This window comes from Saccopteryx leptura, chromosome 4, assembly GCF_036850995.1.
Source record: "Saccopteryx leptura isolate mSacLep1 chromosome 4, mSacLep1_pri_phased_curated, whole genome shotgun sequence".
NCBI classification, from domain to species: domain Eukaryota; kingdom Metazoa; phylum Chordata; class Mammalia; order Chiroptera; family Emballonuridae; genus Saccopteryx; species Saccopteryx leptura.
In genome coordinates this window covers 222,798,766-222,811,271 of record NC_089506.1, presented here as the reverse complement: position 1 = coordinate 222,811,271, position 12,506 = coordinate 222,798,766, and the positions used below count along the sequence as shown (strand labels likewise).

Sequence of the window (12,506 nt, the reverse complement as noted above, 5' to 3'; positions counted from 1 at the left end):
AGGTTAGGGGATACGTGCAAGGCGGCCGGACCAGGATCAGATCTTGCCGTCCGGCCAGAGAGGCACTCAGTCCCGGCCGTGCTGGCTCGGAATCCCGGCTCTGACCGTCGCGGGGTCACCTCTACCGGCCGTTACCTCTCTCACGAGCAGAAAGAGGCCACGGCACCTGCCCCTCGCTGAGCTGTTGCAAGGATGAAATGAAAAATAAGTACCTGGCATGTGGTTGGTTCTCCGTGACTGAGAGCATTTTTTTTTTTTTTGGAGGGTGATTTCCACCTTAGTGAGAAACCCCTGATCTCCATTGTCCAACCTGGAAATGGCCTTGAGTCTTCTGTCCAGGAGTTTCTCAACATCTGTCACTCCTGGATTCCTGTGACGTTTATCATATCTCTGCCATATGTACTCTCCACCACTCACACTGGTATCGACTTTCTTTATAGCAGCCCTGTGTGTTGTTGAGGGAGACTCGATCAGGGCCATCATAACCGGGAAGCCCAGGTTCTGGCCATCGTTAGAAAGTAGCCTAAATATTTATATAAATACAAGGAAAGCAGACAAAGCAATGATACTAAATTTCAGCTTGAAACCTATTGGCTAGAGATGGTGCTAGTCCCGAACTTGTTCTTCCCGTTTGAAAGGGAAACGGGGCAGTTATAAGGAGCAAAGGCAGCCTGACCGGTCGTGAGGCAGTCGATAGAGCGTCGACCTGGGACACTGAGGTCCCGAGTTCAAAACTCCGAGGTCACCGGCTTGAGCGCGGGCTCACCAGCTTGAGTGTGGGGTCACCAGCTTGAACGCGGGATCTTTGACGTGATTCCAAGGTCGCTGGCTTGAGCAAGAGGGTCACTGGCACAGCTTAAGTTCCCGTCCCCTGTCAAGGCACACATAGGAGAAGCAACCAATGAACAACTAAAGTGTCACAGCTACGAGCTGACACTTCTCCTCTCTCTCCCTTTCCTTTCCTCTCCCTTTCTGTTTCTCTCTCTCTCTCAAAAAAAAAAAAAAAAAAAAAAAAAATATATATATATATATATATATATATACATACATACACACGGAAAGACAGCCCTGGCCGGTTGGCTCAGTGATAGAGCGTCGGCCTGGTGTGCAGAAGTCCCAGGTTCGATTCCCGACCAGGGCACACAGGAGAAGTGCCCATCTGCTTCTCCACCCCGCCCACTCTCCTTCCTCTCTGTCTCTCTCTTCCCCTCCCGCAGCCAAGGCTCCATTGGAGCAAAGATGGCCCAGGCGCTGGGGATGGCTCCTTGGCCTCTGCCCCAGGCGCTGGAGTGGCTCTGGTCGCGGCAGAGCATCGCCCCCTGGTGGGCAGAGCGTCGCCCCTGGTGGGCGTGCCGGGTGGATCCCGGTCGGGCGCATGCGGAAGTCTGTCTGACTGTCTCTCCCCGTTTCCAGCTTCAGAAAAATACACACACAAAAAAAGACGGAAAGACAGATTTCTAGCAACAGTCTAAGATTTGGGGATTTTTTTTTTTTTTTTTTTTTGGTTAGAGTGATAAAGAAATAAACAGAGCAGACCTCTCTCACTAGTACCAGTTGAGGTATTAAACCAAGAAAGCACAGTGCTAAGTCATCGCCCCTGTAACCCGTGCTGTGAATCCCAGTCCACAGGAGACGTAGCCACACAGCCATGACCTTCTCTTAGAGCACGCTGAGCATCCGGGGATGAACTCCATGCTTCAGGCAGAGGGCTGCCCCCGGGAGAGCTGTGTGTGTGTGTGTGTGTGTGTGTGTGTGTGTGTGTGTGTGTGGAGGGGTGGGTGGTTGGGAAGGCGTAGAAGACAGCTCTGAGCCCCAGACCCTCCAGGAGAGCTGTGTGTGTGTGTGTGTGTGTGTGTGTGTGTGTGTGTGTGTGTGGAGGGGTGGGGTGGTTGGGAAGGAGAGCTGTGTGTGTGTGTGTGTGTGTGTGTGTGTGTAGGGGGTGGGGTGGTTGGGAAGGAGAGCTGTGTGTGTGTGTGTGTGTGTGTGTGTGTGTAGGGGGTGGGTGGTTGGGAAGGCGTAGAAGACAGATCCGAGCCCCAGACCCTCCGACAGCAGCGTCCCTGCTCCACGCTCAGACCCAGAGTCAGACCCGACCCGGTTTGGCTCCTCTTGTGTTGCCAGTTGCTTCCGGCATTCTCTGGGCACACCCTACCTACCTCTGAGCCTCGGTCTCCTCATCTATGAAATGGGGACGAAGGTATCCGCCTCCCAGTGCTCTGTGTTAGGCTGAGTGAGCTGGTCTTTTGTCCTGGGCGTGGCTCCCGGGACCGTGCTGTGATTCGGTGGCTCTTGTCTTTGTCACGGTCTCCGCAGCCTTCAGGAACTGAAGCTCTGGGTGAAGCAGGTGCAGCCGGAGAGAGGGAGCAACCTGCTGCGCGCCCTGAAGAAAACCTTTCCTCTCAAGGGGCTGAATTCTCTGGTGGTCGTATTGGGCAGCTGGTAGGTCTCCTTTCCTGAGTGGGGAACGGACTACGTGGAGGGGGCCTGAGATCCCGACCGTCGAGCAGGACTCTTCGCACGTGTTGGTGGGAGGACCGTGTTCCCGGGTCATCACCCCCAGGGCCGTCAGCACTGTCCGGGCCTGTGGTTTCCTCTGCCCTGTCCCCAACACGGGTGACCCAGGACACAGGGGGTTGGTTAGACTCCGTAGATGTTCCCTGGACATGATTGTCTCTGGGTTGTCCTCACACTGCAGTGCCCACTTCTTTTCTTTTTTTTTTTTTAATTTTTTTGAAGTGAGAAGTGGGGAGGCAGAGAGACAGACTCCCGCATGCACCCGACCGGGATCCACCCGGCACGCCCACCAGGGGGCGATGCTCTGCCCATCTGGGTCGTTGCTCTGTTGCATCCAGAGCCATTCTGAGGCAGAGGCCACAGAGCCATCCCCAGCACCTGGGCCAACCCTGCTCCAATGGAGCCTTGGCTGCGGGAGGGGAAGAGAGACACAGAGAGGAAGGAGGGGGGGTGGAGAAGCAGATGGGCGCTTCTCCTGTGTGCCCTGGCCGGGAATCGAACCTGGGACTTCCGCACGCCAGGCCGACGCTCTACCACTGAGCCAACCGGCCAGGGCTGGGGTGCCCACTTCTCGTCTCTGCCTTCTCCTCAGCCCGGATCAGCCTGCCGAAGTTCTGTGTGACTACATCCAGCAGTCCAGCATGGGCAGGGACCTCCACACCCACCTGGTCACCTACAGATGTGACAGTCAGGTGCCCCCTGTAAGTATGGAGGCTCTCCACGATCTCCCTTGGGTTGGCCGTGGTGAGTGGGGCCAGTCTGTGAAACTCCCTGAGTGGACAGGACTCTCCTGGTGTCTGGTTCTCCTGCCAGTAAGATGGGAGGTGCTGGGACCCTGGGGACCTCGGCCCAGGAAGTGGGAGGTGCTGGGACCCTGGGGAGCTGGGCCCAGGAGGTGGGGGGTGCTGGGACCCTGGGGAGCTGGGCCCAGGAGGTGGGGGGTGCTGGGACCCTGGGGAGCTGGGCCCAGGAAGTGGGAGGTGCTGGGACCCTGGGGAGCTGGGCCCAGGAGGTGAGGGGTGCTGGGACCCTGGGGAGCTGGGCCCAGGAGGTGGGGGGTGCTGGGACCCTGGGGAGCTGGGCCCAGGAGGTGGGGGGTGCTGGGACCCTGGGGAGCTGGGCCCAGGAGGTGGGGGGCGCTGGGACCCTGGGGAGCTGGGCCCAGGAGGTGGGAGGCGCTGGGACCCTGGGGAACTTCCTCCCCAGGAGGAAGTCTGGTGCAGTGTGGGCATCGCCCCCGTGAGGGGCTGACCCTGTTGCCATCCCCACAGGCTGTCCTGAAGAACCTGGCAGGAGCTGTTGGGGGTCACTACCACTGCTACACCCCGGAGGCAGAGGTGAGCCTTCTCTGCTCTGTTCCCTGCCTGCCTCTCTGTGCCCCAGGGGGGTGGGGGTCTGAGCCACTCCCCCCCCCCAGAGCTCAGGGGGCTTACACAGGCTCCATCCGGTTAAAATGAACGTGTGGGAAACAGGGCCGTGAAGTCACAGGAGGTCCTCCGGTCAGCGTGTATGATGAGCTGATCACACCCCTGTGAGACCAGTGGGCAGAGCCCTGCCCTCTCTCCGGCTGCCGTCCACGTGAGCCCGCCGCCCCTCCTCGCCCATCCAGGCTCTGAGTTTGGACCAGGTGTCTCAGTTCTGTCCAGACAGACCCCGGCTCCCGCAGGGGACCCTCAGCAGCCAGTCCTGAACGAGAGAGCCGTTCTGTCCCCGTCCGTCCAGGAGCGCCTCCGTCCCCGTGAACAATAACCTCACAAGGAGAGGGGACTTCTCGCTCCCCCCGCCCTCTCCTCTCTCTGTAAAATCAAGAAAGAAACTTTTATTTTTAAACATGTAAAGAATTTTAGAAACGATGTCCTGCGTGCCCTGTGTCCACAGCGGAGGTGAGAGTTAGCCAGTGTGTGTGTCAATCCGTTTGACGGATGGAGACTCGGCCAATAGGCTGCATCTGGACTGCTGACCATTAACAGCCGTGAGTCAAGGCACAGCTGTGTGTCCCGGTGTAGCAAAGTGTAGCGTTTCACAGCAGGGAGCCCACAGTGTTCTCAGCAACACCCCCTCCTCTTGTTACCTCGCTGCCCGGATTCTCTTGTGTCAGGGTCACTGCCTGGGGGAGCTAGGGAGAGCCAGCAAATACACGAAACTGGCTGGCCTGGGCAAGAGTCTATCACCCCAGCAGGATGGCTCTGTGGGTGGCAGCATCGTCCTGCAGCTCAGAGGCTGCGGGTTCGATCCCCAGTCTGGCCACGTACGGAACAGATCGATGTTCCTGTTTCTCTCTTCCTTCCTCTCTCTAAAATCAATTTTTAAAAAGTAATATATATATTTTTTATTTAATACATTCACACTAAAACTCATCTGTCTTTATTTTTAATTTTTTTTGTATTTTTCTGAAGTGAGAAGCAGGGAGGCAGACAGACTCCCACATGCACCCGACCGGGATCCACCCGGCATGCCCACCAGGGGGCGATGCTCTGCCCATTTGGGGCGTCACTCCATTGTGGATGGAGTCATTCTAGCGCCTGAGGCAGAGGCCATAGAGCCATCCTCAGTTCCCCGGGCCAACTTGGCTCCCATGGAGCCTTGGCTGTGGGAGGGGAAGAGGGAGACAGAGAGGAAGGAGAGGGGGAGGGGTGGAGAAGCAGATGGGCGCCTCTCCTATGTGCCCTGGCCGGGAATCGAACCCGGGACTCCTGCACGCCAGGCCGACGCTCTACCACTGAGCCAACCGGCCAGGGCCTACATTTTCTTTTTCAATGGGATGAAATTCACATAAATAAAGTCAACCACGTTAAAGTGTACGATTAGTGTACCTTTATAGAGTCACAATGTCATGCCATCGCCACCTCTCTCTAATTCCAAAACATTTTTTGCCCAAAGCCAGCGACCTTGGGCCTCAAGCCAGCGATCATAGGAAAGTGTCTATGATCCCATACCCAAACCAGCGACCCCGCGCTCGAGCTGGCGAGCTCGCGCCCAGGCCGGCGACCTCGGGGTTTCGAACCTGGGACCCCAGAAGGAACCTGCACCCATAAGCGGCCAGTCCGCAGCTCCTGGCCTCTGCTGACCTGCTCCTCTGTCTCTGTGCACTGACTCAGTCTGGATATTTCACACAAGCGGAATCCTAGAACATTTGCGTCTGACTTCTTTCAGTTTAGGAAAAATGTTTTCAAGTTTCGTCTGTGTAGTAGCAGGTCCAGTACCTCATTTATTTATTTATTATTATTATTTTTTTATGGTGAGAATATTTCATTTTCTGGATATCCTAACGTTTGGTTTATCCGTTCATTGACTGATGGACACTTGGGTGGTTTCCTCCCTTTTGGTTCTTGTGAACTTGAACTGCTGTGAATATTGGTGTGTGAGTATCCCAATCCCTGTTCTCAAGAATTCGGGGTACATATCAATACCTAGGAGTGGCCATGCTTGGCCGTAGAGTAATTCTGTGTCATCTTTGGAGGAGCCACCACACTGTTGCCGTGGCAGCTGCATCCTTGTACGTTCTCACCAGTAATATGCAAGCATTCTCGCCAATATTTCCTACAGTCCTTTTAAAGTTATTTATTGTTATCGGAGCCCTACTAGAGGGTGTAAAGTGTTTTTCACATTTTTAGGTTAGGCAACCTTTTTTTTTTTTTTTTTAAGTAAGAGAAAGACAGGAAGGGAGAGAGATGAGAACTATCAACTCATAGTTGCAGCATCTTAGTTGTTCATTGATTGCTTTCTCATATGTGCCTTGACCAGGGGGCTACAGCAGAGAGAGTGACCCCTTGCTCAAGCCAGCGACCTTTGGGCTCAAGCCAGTGACCATGGGAACGTGACCATGATCCCACGCTCAAGCCGGCAACCTTAGGGTTTCCAACCTGGGACCTCAGTGTCCCGGGTGCGTGCTTGATCCGCTGCACCACCGCCTGGTCAGGCTGCCTTTCCCTTGTTTAAAAACACTGCTGTCCCAATGGAACACGGCACCTTTGCCAGCCCTGCCTCAAACATAGACCCCAGTTGACAAGGTTGGGTTTGAACAGCTGCCACGCGGCTTCGGGAGTGGACATTGCTGCCTGTTGCCGCCTGCCCTCTCTTGCCTTGGCTCTGACCGATCGCTCGGTGACTTCTGGATGGTTCATTGCTCCTCCTACCCCCCCAGATCTGCACCAGCCCGGACGTCGTCCAGCTGCTGGCTGAAACCCAGAAGGCCCAGCGCCTCCTGGGGCAGGTGCACGCCCTGCGCTGCGGGGGCCCCTGTGAGGAGCTCGCGGCCGTGATGGAGGAGGTAGGCGGGAGCGCAGGTTCCGGGACCTTCTCCCAGAGTTCCTCGGCGGGTCTCACTCTGTTCTCCTTCCTCGCCGGTCAGTCGGAGGGCAGCGCTGTCAAGCCTCCTTGTCCCGTCCTGAAAGTGAGCCCAGGCCAGGTGTACCTCAGAGCTGCGACCTGGGCGGGCCGGGCGTCCTTCCCCTGTGCGCCGAGGGCTCTTGTGGCTGAAACGTGTATGTCGGGGGAGGGTCCCCCGGTGTGGAGAATAGTGGAAACCTCAACCACACAGAGCAGGAGGTCTAGAGGACAGTTTTCCCCGAGCCCCTCGATCACGGCCAACGTCCCTGCTCGGTGAGTTCCTTTCACGTGGGCAGAACAGCACAAGCGCCGTGCTGTGGAGATGGCCAGCAGACAGCTGTGGGCAGAGGAGCACCGGGGGCGCCCAGATGCTGGCCGGCTGCAGGCAGAGAAGCACAGCGCCCCAACGAGGGTCCTCGCCGTCAGTCCCACCCCTTCCGCTGATCCTACATAATCGCCGGGACATGAGTGTTACACTCGTAACACGTCCCGTTTGCTGAGTGCTCAGGATGAGGTGGGCGCAGTGCCTCCTCCTCCAAATGCCTTATGTTCATCTCTGCGACAACCGGCTGCTGCGGTAGATGTATTTGTAACCCCGTCTCGCTGACGGGCCAACTGCCGTTCACAGGTGACATCACGCGCTCAGCGTCACAGACACAGGAAATGGTTGCATCTGGTTGAGCCAAGATCTGTTTGGTGGCCAGACCCCCTTCCTAGGGGTGTCCCACAACGAAGTACCTGTGCTCTGTGTGGTTTGTGAGATGATTGTAGGGAGATACATAGATTAATAGTTGTTTTTTTTAATGTTCTGTGTTTAAATCTAGCTTGTGATGGTAGTAATACATCTTTCTAAAATTAAGTACAAAAAAGAAAACTCTTTTTTCTTTTTTTGTATTTTTCTGAAGTGAGAAGCAGGGAGGCAGAGACAGACTCCCGCATGCCCCCGACCGGGATCCACCCGGCATGCCCACCAGGGGGCGATGCTCTGTCCATCTGGGGCATCGCTCTGTTACAAACAGAGTCATTCTAGCGCCTGAGGCAGAGGCCATGGAGCCATCCTTAGCGCCCGGGCCAACTTTGCTCCAATGGAGCCTTGGCTGTGGGAGGGGAAGAGAGAGACAGAGAGGAGGGGGAGGTGAAGAAGCAGATGGGCACTTCTCCTGTGTGCCCTGGCCGGGAATCAAACCTGGGACTTCCACATGCCGGGCCGACGCTCTACCGCTGAACTAGCTGGCCAGGGCTAAAGAGACTCCTTTTTTTAAAAGTATATCCAGTTGAGAACATTGCGGGACAGTGGTATTTGGATGTTGCAGAACTCGTGAACACGGTACTCAGCTGTCCGGCGCTTGGGAGGTGCTGCTCTGTGTTTTCCTCCCACACGAGCTGTGTGGTTTAACCTGTCAGAGCCTCCAGTTTTCAGTTTAGAAATGTGGGTGAGGGAGGCTGGGCTAGATCGGAACCCCCTATAGCAGGCGTCCCCAAACTACGGGCCGTGGACCGTATGCGGCCCCCTGAGGCCATTTATCCGGCCCCCGCTGCACTTCCAGAAGGGGCACCTCTTTCATTGGTGGTCAGTGAGAGGAGCACTGTATGTGGCGGCCCTCCAACGGTCTGAGGGACAGTGAACTGGCCCCTGTGTAAGAAGTTTGGGGACCCCTGTGTAGAGTTAGCTTTTTTAGTTCCCTGAAACCTTGTGTTTTGAGCCCAGGGAGGGGGGGGAAGGGGGGGCTGTCATCTGGAGGTCAAGGGTGGGAGGGGCCGGGAGGACGAACAAATAGAAGAAGGAGGGAGTTGGGGGTGATGTCTCCCCCTCCCCCCAGAAATACCAGAAACCTCCAATAAAGGGGAGGGGGGAGGGGGAGAGGGAGAAGGGAAGGCAGAGAATGTATTTATAACGGTGACGTTATGAGAGTCTCCCCTCGGGGGGAACTGGGTAGGTGGGGGGAGACTGAGGACTTTGCAGCTTTGAAATAGGACCAGGAGGATGTTTCGTGTTAATTTAGATTTCCACGGAGATGACCAAAGGGCCCCTCAGAGGTCTCCTGCCTAACCCCCCGAAGCACGAAGCTCCCCTCACAATTGAGTTCCCGAACTCGGACACGACATCGGCAGAATGGCTCAAGGTCAACGGCCTGAAAGGTAAATCTCCACAGAAGGTGGAACCCGGGGCGCGGGGTCCCTGGCGCAGGGCGTTTAAATAGACCCCACCGTTTATTTTTACAGCCAAGAAGCTAAGCCTTTATCAGGTCCTGGCTCCCAATGCATTTTCTCCCGCCGAGGGATTTGTGCCCATTCTCCAGAAGATGGTGTCATCAACTGTCCATGAGGTGCCTCTCTCCGACCTCTGCAGGGAGCTCCTTTGTGACATTTCTCTCTTTCTCCCTTTTTTTTTCCTTATTAAGTGAGAGGTAGGGAGGCAGAGAGACAGACTCTCGCATGTGCCCGACCGGGATCCACCCAGCATGCCCACCAGGGGGCGATGCTCTGCCCATCTGGGGTGTTGCTCTGCTGCAACCAGAGCCATTCTAGCACCTGAGGCAGAGGCCACAGAGCCATCCTCAGCGCCCGGGCCAACTTTGCTCCAATGGAGCCTTGGCTGCGGGAGGGGAAGAGAGAGACAGGGAGGAAGGAGAGGGGGAGGGGTGGAGAAGCAGATGGGTGCTTCTCCTGTGTGCCCTGGCCGGGAATCGAACCCGGGACTTCCACACGCCAGGCTGATGCTCTACCATGGAGCCAACCAGCCAGGGCCACATTTCTACTTCTTAAATATTCAGAAAATAATCATCATAAGGCCGAGAAGCATGGGCCTGAGGGCCCAGAGTGGGATGCAGGCTTTCTCCCCACCTGACAAGGAAACAAGAGGGAACAAACTGGGTCCCACAGTCACCTCCACGAGGAAAGGTTCCTCCACCCATCTCAGAGCACACTCACTCCCCTGTGTCCTCACTGAGCCTTGTACAGACTTCTCCTAGAGCTCCTGTAATGTACTAATAGGTGTATGTGTTCCATGTCTAAGTCTTGCCAGAGCATGATTCTTTAAAATCAAGGTTCTTTAAAAGAAAAAAAAAATTCTCTCTAATAAGAAGTACAAGTAAGCAGTCACTGAACGTTTACTGGATGAGTGGATGAGTGGAAAGAAGGAGGAAACGAAGGGTGGATAGGTGGATGGATTTATGGAAGGAAGGAAGGGAGGGAGGGAGGGAGGGAGGGAGGGAGGGAAGGAAGGAAGGAAGGAAGGAAGGAAGGAAGGGAGGGAGGGAGGGAGGGAGGGAGGGAGGGAAGGAGGGAGGGAAGGAGAGAAGGGTGGATGGGTGGATGGATGGAAAGATGGATGGAAATATGAACAGATGGAGGGGGAAATGGAAGGATGAATGACAAGATAGAATAAAAGGACAAAGGGATGAAAATAAAAATTAAAGTAAGGGTGGAAAGATGGAGAAATGAAAGGAATAGTGAATGGAAAGATGGAAGACTAAAAAGGGAAGAGAGGTGATTCAAGCAGTGGGCGGATGAATGACTCAACGGATGGAGTGATCGTTCACGATGTAGATACGACAACTGGGTTGTGGATGAAATAACAAGGTGAACAAATTTGATTCTCGACGTCTCCATGAAGGCCTGTCTGGGTTCCCCAACCTAAGCACCCATGGCCAGTATGTTGGTCAGATCTCTTACTCTGTTATGACCGAAACTTCCAACCACATTTTCTGATGAAGTCTCCAATGTTCATAAGAGCCTCCTTAAGATGGCAGCTGGAAGCCCTGGCCGGTTGGCTCAGCGGTAGAGCGTCGGCCTGGCGTGCAGGGGACCCGGATTCGATTCCTGGCCAGGGCACATAGGAGAAGCGCCCATTTGCTTCTCCACCCCCCCTCCTTCCTCTCTGTCTCTCTCTTCCCCTCCCGCAGCCAAGGCTCCATTGGAGCAAAGATGGCCCGGGCGCTGGGGATGGCTCCTTGGTCTCTGCCCCAGGCGCTAGAGTGGCTCTGGTCGCGGCAGAGCGACGCCCCCTGGTGGGTGTGCCGGGTGGATCCCGGTCGGGTGCATGCGGGAGTCTGTCTGACTGTCTCTCCCCGCTTCCAGCTTCAGAAAAATACAAAAAAAAAAAAAAAAAAAAAAGATGGCAGCTGGACTTGCCGTCAGGCGTGACTCATTCGGGGAGCCATCGTCCTGAAGGCCTTCCACTGCCAGCCCTGGACGAGGCAGTGACCTGCGAGGGCCTGTTTGGGGTGGAGGGGGAGGGGCAGTACATGGTATAATCTGACCCCAGATGTGGTCAGAACACCAGTGCTCAGACTAACTTAACATTCCTCCTCACGGTGTGTTTCCATTCACCTGCCCCTCCTGGCCGCACCTGAGTACAGAGGGCAATGATACAGTTTCAGTGGCATGATGGGACAGTGAAGAACGTCCACGTGGACCTGCCTTTCCTCTATGAGTACCAGGTGAGTGGTGGGTCCAGTGGCTCAGGATGTGGGGTAAGGGAAGGAGGAATGGAAAGAAGGCGTCAAGGAATGTGGAGAGCCTGGCCCGGCGGTGGCGCAGTGGATAGGGCTTCGGATTGGGACGCGGGGGACCCAGGTTTGAAACCCTGAGGTTGAGCCCAAGGTCACTGGCTTGGCTGTAGCCCCCCAGGTCAAGGCACAGATGAGAAAGCAATCACTGACCAACTGAGGGGCCGCAACAAAGAATTGATGCTTCTCATCTCTCTCCCTTCCTGCCTGTCTGCCCCTATCTGTCCCTGTCTCTGTCTCTGTCACACAAAAACAACAAAAACAAACAAACAAAAAAGTAATGTGGAGATACCAAGCCGTTGACTGAATTCTCTCCTGCAAACAAAGACTCTGTGTCCACCCACAGCACCTCTAGCGCTTTCTCCACCCCAGCACCCTGCAGAGACCTGGATGCCCCCCCTCCACACACACACACAAACAGCCTCTAATCCTCTGGGACAAGATCTACCCCCTCCCCTATATGAGGCAATAAAAATACTTGGATTCTTCTCTTCATGGTCTTGTGGCAGACTTGTCCATGACTTAATGGAATGTTTATACGGCTGGGGTACCCATGGCCTCGACACACCATTTCCAGAGAAAGCTGGGAGACACTCCTTTCCTCAGAGACCCCTTCGTCGGCCACCCGGGGCTCCGTGGCTCACTGTGTGGTCCGGGGGTTTTGCAGAAACAGCTGGGCAGAGCCATGAGGACGTATGAGAGGCGGATTGAGTGGCTGTCCCTGGCCAGCAGGAGAATCTGGGGCACCGTCTGTGAAAAGAGGTACCTGTCCCCGAAGTCTTGCCATTCCTGGGTTTGGGAGGGGGTGCCACGGCACCGCTTATCCCAGTCACGGATTCCCTACGGGTTGAAGGCACCACTTAGACTAAGGATCAGCGTGTGACTCAGCAGAGCCGCTGGAGGGAAAAGTCACCACCATCCCTTATCAACATCAATAATATTATCGCTGTGTTAGTCGGGATTCTTTTAGTCAAGAAGCAACAGAAGCTAAGTGCACGTTGGCTTCAATGCAGCAGAGAAGTCTGGTTAAGGTGACTGAACATCCAGGACTGATTTGAGAGTCGCCTCCAGGCACAGCTCGGTAACAGCGGCTCCTGTAGGTCAGGCATCTGTCCCCCCCTCTCCGCTCTCCCTTCTCTGACGGCTTGGTTT

The 12,506-nt window shown here is 55.4% G+C and overlaps 1 protein-coding gene across 1 annotated transcript in view; it reads left to right on the top strand.

The window, feature by feature from the left end:
• LOC136404363 (von Willebrand factor A domain-containing protein 3A-like) overlaps positions 1-12,237 on the top strand; it is a 34,706-nt gene extending 22,469 nt beyond the window's left edge. The window contains exons 9-16 of the mRNA XM_066383680.1: positions 2,314-2,439; positions 3,107-3,215; positions 3,786-3,851; positions 6,659-6,784; positions 8,847-8,982; positions 9,067-9,170; positions 11,205-11,285; positions 12,022-12,237. Of these exons, the coding sequence (XP_066239777.1) occupies positions 2,314-2,439; positions 3,107-3,215; positions 3,786-3,851; positions 6,659-6,784; positions 8,847-8,982; positions 9,067-9,170; positions 11,205-11,285; positions 12,022-12,237 (964 nt within the window). The remainder of the gene's footprint in view (positions 1-2,313; positions 2,440-3,106; positions 3,216-3,785; positions 3,852-6,658; positions 6,785-8,846; positions 8,983-9,066; positions 9,171-11,204; positions 11,286-12,021) is intronic.
• The last annotated feature ends 269 nt before the right edge of the window (positions 12,238-12,506 follow it).